The sequence below is a fragment of the Hirundo rustica genome, chromosome 5 (genome assembly GCF_015227805.2).
Source record: "Hirundo rustica isolate bHirRus1 chromosome 5, bHirRus1.pri.v3, whole genome shotgun sequence".
Taxonomy (NCBI): Eukaryota; Metazoa; Chordata; class Aves; order Passeriformes; family Hirundinidae; genus Hirundo; species Hirundo rustica.
This window is the reverse complement of record NC_053454.1, coordinates 40,826,478-40,844,246: the sequence shown is the minus strand read 5'-3', so window position 1 is coordinate 40,844,246 and position 17,769 is coordinate 40,826,478. Positions and strand designations below refer to the sequence as shown.

Here is a 17,769-nt window from a genome sequence, read left to right as displayed (position 1 = left end):
TGCCATGGCTTTATCAACTAAAAGGGGACTACTCTAATTATGTAAATGATCCTTTTTTTCCAGCTAGAATTGTGTCCCTGTGGAATTACTCTAGGATAGTTTGGAAGTTCTTGGGGAAAAAACAATGTACCACTGGGACATTATCTCAAACCACAAAAGAAGGGCTGACAATCCCAAATTTTGTGTTTTCAGAGGTGTGAGAATAACCTGTGACTGGAACTGGCGTGGTGAGCACTGCTTGGAGAATGCAATACTTGGGTCTTGCTTATTCTCCAATTGTATGTAAATCTGTAAATGGGCCAAGTGATGCTCCTGTTTTGTCCTCATGTTATGAGCTAATATTTTTTTTTTAAAGAGGGGGAGTAAGCCTGTAAAGTTATAAAGATGCTCGGCTTTTGTACCAACTAATAACAACTGGTGGTCTGGCACACTGTCAAATTCTTTCAGCAATTCTGCAATGAAATACTCTTAAAACTGAGTTTAGTTCAACAGTCTCTTTTAATGTATACAGACAGTTCTGTATGTAACTAAACAGAATATTGAGCATTTGTTAAAGGAGAAAGTAAGGCTTGCTTTGTACAGAACATTGTATCTGATCTCAAATTATGTTTATATAATTATGTTATATATTGCATTTTGCTAAACTTCACTCTTTGTTGGAACAGCTGAGCTGGTGACTAGTTTATCAAAAATGGAAAACTGATCTGTTGCTTCTTTTTGAATGATACATTGCTAGGGGCTGTGAGATGATCTCTTTTGAGCTTTTGGTTCTGTTCTTCACTTGAGTTATTCAAAGTAAAAACAAAAGGCTGCTCTTTTCCCTCTTTGGAGTACTTCAGTGAAATTTTCTCATTTGAATAAAACTGAGATTCTGAGACACTTATTCTGAAGCATTCCAGTCAAGTGAAAACCTAGTATTTGTGTAAAATATGAAATAATTCAGAATGAAGTTATAAAGCAATGCCATTACTGTTATGTACAGGCTGATGGTAAACTGTTCCTTGGAGTTTTAGCAGGAAGTATTAAGTAGAAAATGTAAGGAGTCTTATAGAAGAAAATGTATATCGAAGTGTGCTTTCAAATAACATCTGAATGGGATGGTAGAAAAGAAAAAAACCAGCCATCTGTGCAAAAAATACTGTGCCACCCAGCATTCTGCCACAGCTTTTCTGTATGCAACATCTGTAAAGAAATAAGGATTGTCTTGTCTGAGAAAAATATTGTGTTATTAGTAGGTGCTTGCTGTAATGTATTTATATTCTCAATTAAATGTTAGGGATTTTTATATATATATATATATATATATATATATATATATATTTTCTTTCTTTTTTCATAAAAAACTTTCCACATGCAAATACTTGGTCAGGGAGGCCCTCTATATGCAAATGAGACATGCTTACAGCTTGGCTTTTTGAAGGGGAAACAAAGAGCTAAGTGAAAATGCTAATACAGTCATATTTTAATGCCGTCTTTTGTCAAGTTACATTGTTGTGCTCCAAGCATTAGAGCATTACTGCACTCCCTCTTTTGCCCTCACATAATTATACAGTTAATTATCTTTGCTGGTTTGTGCATAAAGAGACTTGTAAGATTTCTTAATGGTCATTTATTCACTGCGTTTTGGACTGTACTGACTCAGTTTGTACAAGAGCTTTGATGGTTTTCTGCATCTCTTATCAGCAGTTTCATAGGACATTTTCACAGGCTTTTGTTTCTTGCTACTTAATTTTGCTCAGAAAGGTTTTCAAAATATGAATATGTTTTTAAGAAACATGTCCAAGTGTAGGCACTAGAAGGGGATTGTGGGAACATATGGAGACATTTTAGGAAAGCTAATTTGATCAAGAAACTATTCAAAATGGAAGTAAAAAAATTGTGGAAAATCTGAGTAATAGACATTGCTTCATATCGTTGTTCAGTGGAGTAAGAACTTTTTTCCTGAAAAATGGTCCTTGGAATTGTTGCTAAGGGCAAGCAGACCTCTCCCCATATCGTTCAAGAGATGCAGTGTTCTTGGGGGAGGAGCCCTCCTACTTTCCACTGGTGTGATGGATAGGCCTGAGCAAACTGGTATCCAAACTCATGGGAAATGAGCTGGCCAGAGGAGGGAAAGCTACCGTACCATTGCATCCTTCGAGCCAAAGCCACCTGGATGTTGCTCCCCCTGCAGTGGCAGGGAGGGAGGGAGAGGTGCAGGCTGAAGTACCTGTACAGAAGTAAGAAAGGCCAGGAGGAAGGAATTAAAAATCACTATGTAGCATCTACTTCTATTAAATGAGCTAGTTTTGTACCAATTTTTAGGAGACACTAAATTTTTTTCAATTTTTTTAAAATCCTTTTTTGTTTCCTTTTTTAACTTTTGGACAATATTCTCTGTTTTTAGAGACCATGACTGAGGAACAGCAAAGTCCAGATCAGTTTTTCATTTAATTTTATTGACAGTCCAGAAGAAATCTGTTTGGGGAGTGATAGAATTGATCCTGCAGCAACACTGTCACCCTCTGAAGGTTGCAATCTCCTTGGATTCCCCTTCTGAAAGCATAATACCACCTTGTTTTAAGAACAAAACAAAATTAAAAGAAAATTTTTCCTTTAAAGTGCAGCTGTAAGTGACTGTGCTTATTGAAACTCCACGCAGTCATGATTTTCTTCTTTTTCAATCTGCAGATCCCTTTTTGGAGAAGGGCTCTTCTGACATTGCAGGGGAGGTCCACCAGCTGTTTGAATGACAGGAGCAGTCTGCCTGCCCCTTGGTGGTTTAATTCCTGTCTATACTAGGATAGCTTGCACTCCACTGAGCAGCAGACAGGTCAGGACACTTGGCAGGAGAAGGTTGAGAGACAAAGGCAGCAGGCTGTGGGGAGCTGATTCACCAGTCTGAAACTTTAGAAATAAGAAGAAAATCATGCAGCTTTGAAGCAAAGTTTTTAGCAATGTTCTTGCAGTGTTAGTAGATTTGATAAAGTAAGAACAATAAAATGTCCAAACCTGGGAAAACTGCCGTCAACCATGGCTTGGTTCCCGTTGATCTTAAAAGTGCCAAAGAACCTCTCCCACACCAAACCGTGATGAAGATATTTAGCATCAGCATCATTGCACAGGGCTTGCCCTTCTGCCGTAGGCGGGTAAGTGTAAAAGGCTTTAAAAGCTGGATTTTCATCACTTGGCTTGGAGCTCAGTGCTTTGTCATGATATATTTATTCCATGAGGAAGTACTTAGGTCTCTTATTATCTATTCACTCAGGGTGCCATAGAGGAGCTCTTTGGTAATTTATTTCATCAATTCTTGTGCTGTAATTTAATTAAAATCTGTACATTTTGGTTTAGCTATTACTCATTTAAAGGAACGTCGATGATTCTTTTAGAGCTGTAAGCTGTGTAGGTGAAAACAAAAGTACAAAATAGGTGCACTCATAAATGTGTATTTTGCTGTTATTCAGTCTTCTAGGTCATGAAGATTGTTTAGGGTATAATTCATTGAACTCAGTTTTGAATTGTAGTGGCATGTACGACTTGTTGGATATTAAATTAGAGAATTTAGAAATGTTAAACTGATTAATATTTAAACATTTTTAATAAGAATTCTTAAATTGTGATTTTATTACTTTTGTAACTCAGCAAGGAAGATAACATTTTTTGCTGTTACATAAAATAAAAATAGCATGTTACTATGTGGAGGTTGCGATATAGTTTATATATAGACAATCCTAGCCTGACAAACTATCACGGGTCTTATACTACAGCCTCAGGAATTGTATGAATTAAGTGGCTCTTAAAATACATTATATGAGTTTTGCTGCTGAACAAATACTGTTTCAGTTTATCGATGCAAGTTTTAAAATCTAGCTTACATTTTGTAAATATGCTGGCTTTCTTTGAATGTCAACTTAGTACTTTTTTACAAACTTAGTTAAATCACAGACAAAACTTAAATTTGGCAAGATTACCCTGGGAGGTTTGGATTTTTTTCATACTATGTTGTTTAGAATATCTTAGATTGTTTCTTATATGTAAAAGGTACATGGCATGCATTCAAGGCAGCGACCTAATGTCAGTCTGCAACAATGCAAGATTTAGAACATGTATATATATACACATACAACTGTTTAATCATGGATCACATGCATTTCAGAAAAGTATTTTTTCTGAATTTAGATATTATGCATATGTGTTTGATGAATATGGAATAGGAACGCTTCATAATATTGAAAGTGATAAAGTAAGTTTCTGTATTTTAGTAGAGTGTTTTAAGTTTATTTATATGGTTTAGGAACTGCTTGAAAGTAAGCACTTGGAATATGTTTGCTTACTTTTAGTTCCTTTGTCTTGGAAAAAGCATGGTTTACAGTGTAGAAGATAAGTAGATATACTTCACAAGTTTTTTTGTGGCTGTGTAAGTATGGTGTACTGTTGGAACTTTAATGCTGATGTCTTATGTGTGTAGTTTCGATAACGAGAAATATGATCATACATGAACTAATCACAGATAAAAAAACCAAAAAAAATCCCAAACCAAACAACCCAACCAAAATCTAAAGCAGTTTTCTCAAGAATTTGCAATGTTCCAAAATGACCAGAATTATCTCATATTTCCTGTCCTACACCCTGCTCAGTCAGTTTAATGTTTTAGTTCTAGGAGGGTTTAGAAAGCTGTTCAGTATCTACTTTTCTTTTAGCATTAGGACTAAGGAGAAAATTTAGAAATGCTCTAAATGTTATGTTTTACCAGATAAGCTATCATCAATCTATTTAACTTGTATTCTGAAACTGATAATTCTCAGTATGATGGCTGCTGATAGTGGAAAATATGAGAGCTCCACCTTTAGTCCCATGCCTTGCAACACTCAAAGTCTGCACGTAACTCCCAGCAATGACCATATTGGGTTCCGTCCGTGCTAATGCACAGGGATTGCATACAAGATCTGCGTGTTGAAAGAGGCCGATAGTAAAACCCCATCTAATTCTTCATATCAACAGATGAGAGAGCCAATACTTCTGTTTTTCAGATTTATTCTTTTTTTAAATGTAACAGCAACCAAAAAAGTATTTTTATACAAAATAAGTGGTTTGACACGAAGTCTTTACTTCATGTGACCTTCAGTTTTGTTTTTTAAAAGTTCTACTTTTTGTTTAATAAGTAATGCATTGAATTATTTAGTACTTCATTTTCAGAGCTAAGTTTGATGTGCTTTAGAACGTGAGCTACCATTTTCTTCCAGGTTATTGACTTGGTAATATATCAGTTACCTTTTTTTGGGTGCCTGTGCGATTGGGCCATTCAGACATCGACGTGACTTTAATATTGACCTTCTCCTTGTTTGAACTCATTTCTTCCCCTCCTTAATTGTACATTAGACCTAACAAAACATCTTTAAAATGTGTTCTGCGATCCTTGAGAGTAAAAATACTTCCGTTATGAGAGCTGACAGTTCATAGCCTCTGCATCCTCTGCATTGGTTATACTGGGCTTCTCTCAAGAAGTTCACTATAAATGGTCACAGGACTTAGCAGTTTTCCCTTTTGCATTTTGTCAGTTTGCTTTAGTAGTTAAAACACTTGTCTGCAATACCACTAATCTGAATCCAGTTAAAAATAGTATTACTTAGCATTCTTTGTGTAGCACTTGAGAATAACTTTAGTGTACTATAAAAGTACTGTACTTAACAGAGTAAATGTATGTATTCCTACAAAGCTGTCAAGGATAACACTGATGCACTATCACCAAACATAGACATAGCTGTGGTCCTCTCTAGCCTTTGACACAGCTTTCATGGGCACTGGAGTAGATTTTGCAGTATAAAGTGAAGAAGCAATGAATACCTTTTAGCTGGTACTCACTTTGAGTATCAAGTATCATGTAGCTCTTCAGTGCAGTGTAACTGCAGCTGATCATTGAACATACTTAGAGCACAGTCACGTATGTCACGCATGTTCCAAAATCAAGCGCCGCATTTTGTTTGCCCTGGTAAATACTTCCAGTTGACAAAAAATTGGTCTCTTAATTAAGTATGGGATTTTTCCTTTGTAATGCTCTTAAACCACTAACAGAAGTATTTTTCTTTCTGAAGTCTTGTAATTCTCAACTCTTTGAAAAGCTATATTTAACAAATAGATTTCTTCCCTGTTTAGTTTTCCAAGTTTTTTTTCTCCCTGAAATTTCTCTTGAATTGTCTTGAAATAACAATTTTATCACATTGAATGTATCTTCTCTAAGAAGCTAATAAGCTGGAGAATTTGTGAGAGTGTCTGGTTCACTTGCAGCGTTCCTTCATTTCAAGTGGATTAAAGTAGCACTGAATTGTTATAAAACAGGGGTTTCTGTGTGCACCCTGTGGTATTCCAAGCTGGAAAAATCAAGGTAATAAATGTATCCATTTTCAGTGTCTGTGATCTCAGAAACACCAAGGGTTCTATTATATGCTATCATTTTGTAAAAATTGTTTTCCTATTCCTATTTCCTGTTTCTCACTTAAAATACCTCCAACCCAGTTTTGGCAATTTGTCAGCTTAGTTCATCAATGAAGTGCTTTTGTCTGTAGGCCACATTTTTATGTTAAGTGAACGCAAGATACAGCATTTGAAGCATTTCTTTTTACAGCCTGTGTTCCTCATATAAAAAAGCATCCATTGGTCTTGCACATTTGTCACAACACTAGAGCACTTGGAATGAGACTCCAATTCCTTTTCCTTCCTCTGGTTGACAGATATGCTAGTAGTGTATTTAAAATATTGATGTGACTTATGCATGAACAGCTCCACTTACTTGGACTTGTTTCTTTATCCCTTAATTTCTGTGTTAAAACAACCAAAGCACTCTTTTCACTGTCAGTCAAGTCTATGTAAATGTTTGTGCCAGCAGTTCAACCAAGTAGTCCATCCATTCAGTTTTCCAGAGAAATATAGTCCTGAATTTTTCCACAATAAATCATATTTCTTGCTTGAATACAGCACTTGATTTCAAGGATGACAGTAAGAAGTTACTTAATGGACAAAAAAACTGTTTAGCTGTCTCTGAAATTATATATTATCCCATTTATACTTCCCTGTACTGCAAATTAGTTTGGATCAGGTTCTGAATAATGTAAAAAAAGCACTAAACTATTTGCCCCTTAAACAAAAAATATGTAATTTCCCTTGGAATTTCTCACCATTTGATAAGAAGAGACTGACAGAAGAGCATAAAGAAAAAAATATGTGAAAATGTGCGTGTGCATATATATGTATATGTGTACAGTTTTCTGATGTAAAACTAAATGTAGTCTTCAGAATCTGTTTCTAGACAAATCAGAGCACTCCCAAATGCTTGCATCTTCTACAAGAGAATTTTTGTTTCTGGGCTTTGTGGCAGGGAACTTGCATTACAACTTTTGGTGTTAATATATCTCTTTGAATGACTGTCAGAAATAGCTTTCTTTCAAAGCTAGTTTAGCCTTTACTTCAATTTCTCTTGATTTTGTTAGAAAATTTGTCAGAGAAGTACAGGTCATGGACTGATCAGTTGATACTTAACAGGAAAGGAAGTTTGTTCTTGACCTATGTTTATTTTTCATAAAGGGATGTGTCCATTGCTCTGGATTTCCAAATATTCACAATAAAGCCTATCTTCTAGATATTTTACTTTTCATTGTTAAATTCAGAATTTATAGTGGGTTTTTTTCCTTGTTTTTTATAATTTTTGGTGTTTCTGTTTTGGAAAATCTTCAGAATGAAGCAGAAGTACTTCAAAAGTTCAGTGAAAGGAAGTTAACTGAAAAGGAAGATGGTTTTGAGTGGAAGAAAAGGAATTACTGAGTAGTTACAGAAATGAGGAAGGATAAGTCTTCTGTAACATTCTGCCGGGAGGGTCATGCCTTTAGAAGATAAATAGTCCTCGATAATGAATATCGTCTTCTTTTTTCCCTTTTCTTTTTAACATATATGCAATGTCTCCACTCTGATTCTGCTTTTTCCATGTCTTTCATCTACTTTCACAAGGGAAATAAATGTTTTTCCTGTGTGAAGTGGTAGCCTTGAAGAAAAAGCAATGTTACTCACTTTATCAATATGGAACAGCAAAAGTCTAAAAATTATCTTCTACATCCTCTTTTTGCTTCTTTCTGCAATTCTTCCTTTCATTTTGTTTGCAAACAAACTTACTCTGTCCTGTACTTGAGAGGGAATAGTACAGTACAGAAATGAAAAGAATTGCACAGATCCTCAGTTTTCTGGTCAGGTGGGGTGATTCAGCCTCGCTCCCCTGAAGTGTCCCGTGGTCTCCCAGGCAATGCTCACAAGAATTCTGCCAAGCCTTACTGAAATCCGTCTTTTAAACTGTGCATGCAGCAGATGAGCCAGTGTTTATGGCTTTGTATAACGCCATGCAGGCAGAAATAGGCTCCTCTCTAGCCCTGCCCTTCTCTGGGGTGTTAGAGAAGCTCTGGGCTTAAGATAGCCTTTTGGAGGAGGAAGCACTCAGTTTGCTGTTCACACAGCTGTTCCCTGTATACCCTGGAAAAAATAAAGTTGGTAGCTAACCTGTGCATATCTAGTCCAGCCTGGTGTAGTGGGTCTGAAATAGTTGGACAATTTGCTTGAGTTTTTAGTGTTTGGTTGGGAGTGGGGGGGTGTTTGTTTTCAAACCTGCACTGCAACACATGTCATAGCACTCCCAAAGACTGCTTTTTCAGAATATTCAGGGATCCTCTGTCACGGTACTGGCTCTTTGGGAAACACTGTTATTTAAATTGTTCTACCTATTTGTGGCTAAGATAAAAGTAGCAATCGGAAACTCATTTATATTTAACATTAGCTAAAATGTTTTTCTTTGTGGTTTTGATGCCTTTAAAACTTCAATTTCCTGTTGCAATGAGCACTGCTGTCCATTACAGACTGCAGGAGTGCAGATGTTAAAAGCATGTTATGATGATTCTGCAGTCAGTCCTTTCCCTTCAGAAGAAAGGTTTCCTGGGCGATTTTACTCCCTTGTGCCCAATTGTTTAGACGTCTTTAGAAGCCTTTATTGTCGTGCTCTTTGAGCTATTCAAACACACTGGGTTGACTTTGTAAAAGGTCTTTACCTGCTTAAAGTCCATCTGTTTTGTTGTCTCAAACTGTGGAGGTTATAGCATGCAGCAGAAGAGGGAATGGGAGACAACAGTGATGCCATAAACTGACCCAGCTGCCTCTTTGCTGATGGATTGTGCCAGAGGGGAACTCATAAAATGTGTAATTAAATACTTAATGTATTGCTTTGAAACCTAATTGCTTTAACTATGAATCTCCCTCTTCTCTTTTTGCAGTCCCTTCTATCACTAGGTAAACACTTTTTGTCCTTCTGCAGCAAATGAAGGCACTTTAGTTTCCTGAACAGATGATCTTTTTCAGGTACAGTGGAAGAATCCTTTGTGATAAAATTATTGCTCTGCTGTGTCATGACTATCCTTAGTACAGAAACACAGAGAGGGTAAATTAATTTTAGCTGGCAATTTTTGTTCCAGTGTTCCCGAGATTTTGAGTGGAAGTCAAACTGAACTAGAATGACACTCAAGAAGCAGGGTTGTAGCCTTAGCATCTTGCTCTTGGATCTCTGCCACTTACCACAACCGATTGGCTGTCGTTCCTTTTGTGATGAACCCTTTCTGTCAGTGAATGATGATTTTGCTAGTTTGAATAGCTCCGGTCCTCAGAGCAACAATCCCATCTCATTCCTAGACTCACTGATCAGCCTGTGTTTTTCTTTCAAACTCTGTGGCTCTGGTCTACTCTGTCTCACTCTGCCTTCCCCTAGTTTTGGAGGGGTAATTCTGCTTTCTCCCTACAGCTTCTCATTGATATTCATCTTCTGTTAAAAGTTGGCCTGTCTTCTGGAAAATTTATTTACCATGTTTGAAAATACAGTTTTGCATAGGAACAAGAGCAGTGTCTTTCTAAATGCTGCTCAGGTATTTTATAATATTACTCATTTTTTTGAGAAGGCGAAAAAAAAGCACTGGAATTGACATGACTTTTCCCTTTGTTTATTTATTTATTTATTTATTTATTTTAGTCAAATAAGCCTGTTCTTTTAATTTGTTCTGTTCCTTAAATGGTTTGAGTAACCAGTTTGATTATAAAGTTTCTTGGTAAGAGGTTTGAGATGGTTGCATTTCATTTGTGCAGTCATGTGTAGTTCGATCACAATTCAGAAGAACATTTCTGGTTACTTGCTCCTCACATGGACATGATTTTAATACTGAAAGATCCAGTTTATGAAGTAGGGTAATGATTTTTCTTTAAAAATCAGATGATCGTTACAAACTGTAGTGCATTTTTGATATACTGCAAATATTTATGCATGTGAAAGAGTAGTGCTTGCTATATATGTCATATGAGAACATTGATGTTGTGCAAGAAGGCGATACAGTAAACCTGTTTTTAATAATTCTGCTGCTGCTGTAACACTTGGAAGTAATAGGCAAGTAAGATTTGTGTGTGGTGTTTTTAATTTGTTTCATAGATCATATTCTAATATATGGACAACCAAAATTCTGCTGACCCTAAACTAATTGATAAAACAAGGAGAATACATACATTATGCTAGAAGTCTAAATACATTCTTCTATGTATATTCTTCCCTTATGAATTATCTATGTTCAGCAGTACTTCCTTAAACCAGCTCAGTTTATATGTTGTATCCAAGGCACTCATAAGACTTGGTAAATGCTAATGTATTCAACTTCTTTATTAGCTAGGGAAACTTTTATTTTCTGCAGGAAATAGTATAATCATGTAGCAAAGATAGTAAAATACTGTTTTATTTGGTGAAATGTGCTTCTTTCTCTCCTGTCTGTTTCAGATGGCTCATTATCTCTGGTAGTTTATTAAGTTTGTATGTGGTGCATGACTTTGCATATGCAAGGAAGTAAGTAGAATTTTATTTGTAAATTGTGGAAGAGTCAACTTGTCTGTAGAAGGTACAGGTAGGTAAACTTATTTTAGGAATCTGTAATATGTAAACAAAAGGAAATTTGAGACCAGATGTTTAATATACATAATTTCCTGTGGAATTTCTAAAATTGCATTTTTAAGTTTATTATGTAGCTAGTGTACTATGATGGTAAGCAGTTGCTTACTGATCCTAGATGGTATCATGTGGCATCTTTCCTCATGATTTAGATGCCCCCAATTATGTATAGAGATGTGGGTTTTAAAAACATAGTTCTATTTGCAACCATTATGATTCATATTATAATAATATTTTATATATAAAATACAATAAGTCCGATGTGCTGTATGCAGAATTGTCCCTGCACAGAGAGTTTACTGCTTGTAGAGGTGAAAGACAGAAGATGAAATGGTAAAAGAAACATGATGTGTTGTTAGCTGCTGCTAGCAGAAAACTGTTCCTTGGTTCACAGGCCAGGAACCTGTAGGTGATACCATCCTGGTCTCTTTCTAAGGATACTCTCCCAACAACATTTTACTTTTTGAAAATTGAAAAAGAGCAGCATAGAATGTGATACAGAAGTATACTTGGTATATTTTTAGTGCCATATTTTTCCCTGTTTATCCTGTGTTTAGGTACTCACTACTATAATTAAACAGTTAAGATTTTGTTGCTCTAAGACAGTCTGCATGGTGCAGTGTTCTGTAAGTACAAAAGGCAGTCTCTTCCAAAGCATGCTGCTATTAATAAACCCTAACACAAGATTACTTCTCATGATAACAGCAGCAGCTGGCAAGAATGTTTGCAATTTTAACATATTTACAGCATTGCTACATTCCATCTTGCATTTTTCCTATGGTACATTGTTAGTGAAATTTCAGACCGAATTCTTACCAAGAATTTCTTCTTGGCCTCGCAGTCTTCCCTTCTTTTGCCTTCCCTTTTCCAAATCCTGTCTACATAGCAAGCTGTTTAACAAGTCCTCTACTGTCTAGTGCCTATTCTGTCCACATGGTTTTTATAGCTCACATCTCTTTTCTTTCCTGTCTCTTTACACCCACAGTGTTCCTGTCCTTTGCCTCTCTGCTTAGCCAGCAAACAGTTTTGGGAAGTCCCTTCTGCCCATGCACCACCTTGAAGAAAACAAAGAATTATCTGTAACTGGCTGTATTTGCTAAGAGAATCAGATAAGCCATCATGCTAAAAAAAAAAAAAAAAAAAAAAATTACAACTTCTACGACATCTATCACTTGATTTTCAAAATACATGTGTTTAGCTTTAAGTATAATAAATTCAGTATTAAAATACGACATGTCAATCAATTTCCACTGCCTACCCTTGCTTTATTATCTCCAGGCAGAAGATAGACTCTCCTAGTTGGTACTAATTCTCTTCTCTTGAGTAGCATTCAGAATAGATGCTTGTGCACCTTTTTCCTTCTGGAGAATGTTTTTGTTTTAAACAGTAATAGGCTTCTGTTCATTTAATTTATTAGACATGTATGCTTGCCACTTCTTTGCAGTTTCTGTTCACAGTGATGCAAGAAATAAGTAACAGACAAAAACCCCTAATAATACAAATTATAGAAATGAGACTGCATCATCCTTTTAACCTTATGGCAAGATCTGTGGTGCCTGTGCTATTTCTAACCGAGATTCATCTAATGGTATAAAATTGCTTCTCATAGAAATGGTTAGTTTTCTCATCATGTTTGAAATGTCATTATGTGTTGAGGTCACTTTGCACTATGAAAATTTGACACTAATTGCAATTAATATCCAGATTTATTAAGGGCACATACATAGCAGTGCTTCTTCACTTTGGAAAGAAAATGGTTTGGAATAGCAGCAGCTAATTTGGTCGGTGCCTAATTAGTATGAATATTACATGGATTGAAATTGCAAAAGTAGATTCATTTCGGGGGTTTGTTTCTTGATTTTTTTAAAGACACACCACACTCCTCCCATTTGGGTTAGAGAACATTTAAAAATTTTGTTGGGATTATGCCATTCAATTGTCAGATTAATTTGCTGTATGCCAATTTCCTGTAGTTTCTTGTCCACTTCCCTTTACTAGCTGCCTAAAGAGTTGGTCATCATGGGAGAAAACTTCATTGAGTTGTAGCCTTTCCCTCCCAGAAGGAGAAGAGGAGGCAGTTTGAGCTGCTTGGTTCTGAGCTGTGTGTGCGATCGTGGCTGTCCACGAGATCTGTTGGCACGGCTCAAGTAGCTTTCCAAAAGGACTGTGTCTTGTGCTGCCTTACTGAGAGGAATTTCTTTGGAGCATCTGGTTAACATGGATCGCTTTCTGGCACCACCTCCGTTAATTACATCTGCTCAACCTGTCTTCCTTGGTTTGTCTTGTGCATTCCCGTGAAGGGTTGTATCCAGATGCAGCTGTCTTGCAGGCGCAGCACTAAGCCCTGCGCCAGTCTTGAGATTTCTGGGAAGGCATCCAAACTTCTGAGTGGGTGAAGAGGAAATAGTTTCCTGTTCTGAAGTACTGGCCCATTTTAATTTGAGCACACAAGTGGCTGTTTTAAATGTCCATAAATACTGCATATTTGTCCGTTTATGGCCATGTTTAGCAGGTCCAGCCTTACTTTTCTTGATTTAGGAAGAGCTCGTATCAGAAGTGACCTGTTCTTTCTGGTGTGTGGAGAAAGTAAATGCTTCAAGACATCCAAGACATCCTCAGGGAATTAATTAATTCCTGAAAACATGGCAATGAGGAGAGGTGGCTGTGCAAACCTTCATGCCCCCTGCCCCAGTTTTTCTCTTTCTCCCTTCCTGATACAGAAGGAAACCCGCAGTAAAAATTCTCACTAGTTATTGAAGTGCAAAAATCTTAAAACCCATAATTTGCGCCTCTGGAGTGTCTTACTGACTTGTGGGACCTAATTTATAGAAACAAGTAGCGTTGGCAGCCCCTTGCAGTGGACACGCAGACCGTATGAATTCATAATCGCTGAAAATTTTCAGCTTATTCTTTGGCCTTCAGTAGGCAGTTTATGCCCCCCTGAGGTTATACATAGTTACCCAGTCATAATAGGTGCTGCAAGTCTAATAAAACTAATCTTTCAAGAGACATCTGTGTTTCTTTGCTCTCAGCATATTCTGTCTTTTGTGTATGTATGTTGATAGAAAAATTGAAACGTTATTTAGTAATTGGCCCTAAGGCCTTGTATTTTCTCGGTGATTTTAAGATTTGTAATTCAAATTTGCACTACTTAAGCATGAACAATATTAGTGAGCAAAAAACCTTTAAACTGAACTGCCGTCTCTCTGAAGTAACTAATCTTGGTGATATAAACACTTTTTTTTTTTTTTTTTTTTTTACCTAGTGTAAGAATTGTGTACTATGTACATTATTTGTATATTAATGCGTTTGGAAGAAGGTAGAGTCTTTTTTACGAACGTACTTATATTGACACAATTAAACCTCAGTGGGGTGAAATGTATGACAATTACTGAAAAATAAAGAAGTACATTATGTAGTAGTTTTGAATGTATTTTAAACTATTTTCCACTTCAATTTTAATTTCAGATTGCCTATATCGTAGAGTTTTTCTTCTTTTTTTGATTATCCTTCAGAACCATGGAGTCAAGATACCTATTTGTGCATTTTCATGCAAGCAGCTCCTTGCTGTGAGGCAACATGGGGCACATGCTTTTTTTTGTCCATCTTTTGATCTCTCTTTACTAGGAGTTTTAAATTCTGTACAGGGTTTTGAGAAATAGTTCATGTTTTGATGTTATGTGAATGTATGGGGAATGAATTTGGAGTCCTGAGACTGAAGAATTGCCTTTTTAAAAAATTTGTTTTATTTTATTTTTTTCTTTTTAAGCTTACTAGGAGAGCATTCCAGTAGAGAGGACATAAAACATAACGTTGTCTTAGAAGGATCAGTGTGCCAGATATTGGATATGGCATTCCAAAGCATGTAATGACATGGATCACAAAGATGTTGCCCTATGAAAAACCTAATATATGCAACCATCTTTGTATTTCTAAAAGAATGTCAGTTGCTACTAAGAAATATGCTAAAAACCTTTCTGAACTTGTGAATTCATTTGACAGTGCTTGTGAACTTCAAGGTCTATTTTTAAAATACAAAATACAATATATAATTTTCATTCTGTAGCACACAATATTGTAGCTGGTAGGCAGTTGTTTCCTTTCTTCTTCCATTCAGAGCTGGGGAGTCATAGCATCTCGTTATCTAATACTACTTAATGATAGTCCTCAGAATACGTACACAGACACAGATGCTCTTCGTTCAGGGAGAGTTTCAAGATTTTCTAGCTTCATGCCAACAAGTAGCACCAGTGCTGCTTCATAAGACTGTCCTAGATTAGGTGTATCTGTCACAGACATATCAAAACCCTTATCAAATACAAAGGTTTTAGCTGGCCTCTTTTAGGTGTGCCTTCATTAATGGTTATCACAAATAGACAAATTGGTAAATTTGCTATGATTATTCAGCAGAAAAAAACTTAAGTTGTTTTTTTAAATTATTTTTTCTTTCCATCTATACTATCCTATATTCTGACTTTAAAGTAATCAGTTTGGTTTTGGTGTTGGTTTTTTTTTTGGTTTGGTTTGTTTTTTTTTTTTTTTGTATAAACAAAAGCTCATGTTTAATAGGAAAAATATTAAATGGGGAAAACCTTGCATGTTGTCTTGTAATGCATTATTAATAAGGAAGACTGATTTTCCTTCTTCAGTCCTTTGCCCCTCACATCTTAAAAATAATGAAATAAAAAAATTCTCCCAGCTTACCTTCTATGTGCATTTTCTGTTCTGTACACACAAAAGGGGAGACAAGAACCAAGATATAGCTGTAAGCAGTAGCTTCATAAACAAATCTGGAAACCGAGGTACTCTTGCCTTACGTCCTTCTTTTCCCTGTTTCTTTCACCTTGTGGCTGCTCTCATAGTCTCCAAACTTGGAAACAGCTGCTGCTAAGAAACCCTTTCTCTGTTTGACTTGGAAAACAGGAGAGGATTTTTTTCTGTTAAACTGAAATGGAAAAAATATTTGTGTTGAATGCTGGCCATGAGTCTGATTGCAGCAAGTTAGAAGTTGGAGGTCACTGAGGTAGTAACACGCTGTTTCAAGAACTGGACATGTGGGATGTTCAGACTCATCCCTGGTCCAGAATGCATCTAGCATCAAGACAAAAGCAGATTGAGACCACCACTACATTTAAAGTGTAAAATGTGTTTTCTTTCTTCATTTATGAATGAGAATGTTTCTGCTTCAATTTACAGCCATGTTTATTTTCTTAAAAATACAAAAATCTCTAAATCTGACTCTCACCTGAAAGTAAAATTGAAAGTGGTCAGGAGCATTTGATAGATTACTCTAAATAATTGAAGAGATTTGTCTTGTACAAATGCAACCTGAGCTGCACTTCTGTGGTCTTAATGCAGTGATTTAGTTTTTTTACCATGGTTGCTTGAAGGAAATGGTGTTTTCTGCTTCTCTGGTGATGCTTCAAATTTCAGAAGCTGTTTAGCAATATCGTAGTTATCACAGGGTGAAGGAAGCCATGCAGTGCCACTTAGTCTCAGGCTTGTGTCATAGATGCAGCATTGCTTGGTTGGCTTCAAATGACATGAGATACAGAAAGTGAGGCTGACAAAAGATGGAACAGAAAAATGAGTTGCTATAGTGCCAAGCAGCCAGAGCTGCACTGCTAAAAATGTGTCTGTTTCTGTATATGCATGTCAGCAAAATAGAATATCTTCGTAGTGGTAGAAGGTATTGAAGTATTTTTTTAGTACTCCCAGGGTGATAGTCCCAGTTGACAAGAACTTTACATCAGTTTTAAAAGTGGCACTGTGCATTATACAGTGAAGCCTCTCGAACAGGAATATCTTCTTGAGAAAGAATTTATCATGACTTGAGAATACATTCATTTCTTAGAAAGAAGACCTGACACCAAGTGTTGGACAGGCAAACTATGCCATAGTGCCTTTTTTGAATCTTCTTTTATGCCTTGCCTGCAGAGTCAAAGCTGGATTATTTGCTTTAATAGAGGTCTGACCTCTAGATGCCATTAGCAGGATAGAAATACAACCTGTTCTTAATCAAAAACCTTTCAATTAACCCAATACTGAAATTGTTTGTCACAGCCTCTTTCATAGGGGAGAAACCCCTGAAGAGGTCATGGTGGTCCCCTTGAGATCCAGCTTTACTTCAAAACAGCTTTCAACAGATGAAATAGAATACACATTTTTAGGTTCCATAACCCAAGACAGTACCTCAGATTGTGTTTTAAGGCAAAGATACTCTGGTGAGAGACACTTGTGTAAAAAAATTATAGCCAGAGGAGAAAATAAAATACATGAAATAGATAATCACCCAGATGCTGTCACTAACTGTAATAACTACTTTTCAAGATTTATTATGAAACAACTTCAAACTTGTCTTTTAAGTCCCCTTGTTTCTACTTGCATGTAGTCAGAAGAGAAAGCTTGAATTATGTTTCCCCATTGTTACTGGAGAATTCTTTGGATATTATCATTATGGCTGTGGGAAAATGATTTTTTGCTATACATAGCATGCCATTATTTATAATTTTTTTTTCTTTTTTTAGATTAGAAACTAATTCTTGTAGTAGTTTCTTAGCAAGGGGATGCCCTACCCTGGCCTTGGTTAAGAAGCTGTGTAAGAAGTCCTTGTAGAGCAGCATGGTGTATGTGTAAACTCACAAAGATACAGCAATAATAATGCAGGGGAAATCTGATGGGAGATGCTGTAAGTTCAAAAAATAGGAAATCATCTTTAAGCATCCTTCTTACCATTTTTTGAAGCATGCAAATTGCACTGAGGTTTGAAGTTCCTCTGCATAAAT

The 17,769-nt window shown here is 36.3% G+C and overlaps 1 protein-coding gene across 6 annotated transcripts in view; it reads left to right on the top strand.

The window, feature by feature from the left end:
* The window catches only part of FBXW7 (F-box and WD repeat domain containing 7), a 176,446-nt gene that overhangs the window by 93,438 nt on the left and 65,239 nt on the right, over window positions 1-17,769 (top strand). Inside the window, exon 1 of one of the 6 annotated variants that reach the window (XM_040064429.1) lies at window positions 2,917-3,128. The exons of the other annotated variants lie outside the window; for them this stretch is intronic. Coding sequence (XP_039920363.1) covers window positions 2,982-3,128 — 147 coding nt within the window. The 5' untranslated portion in view covers window positions 2,917-2,981. Of the gene's footprint in view, window positions 1-2,916; window positions 3,129-17,769 lie in introns of those variants that run through there. 6 annotated transcript variants of the gene reach the window in all.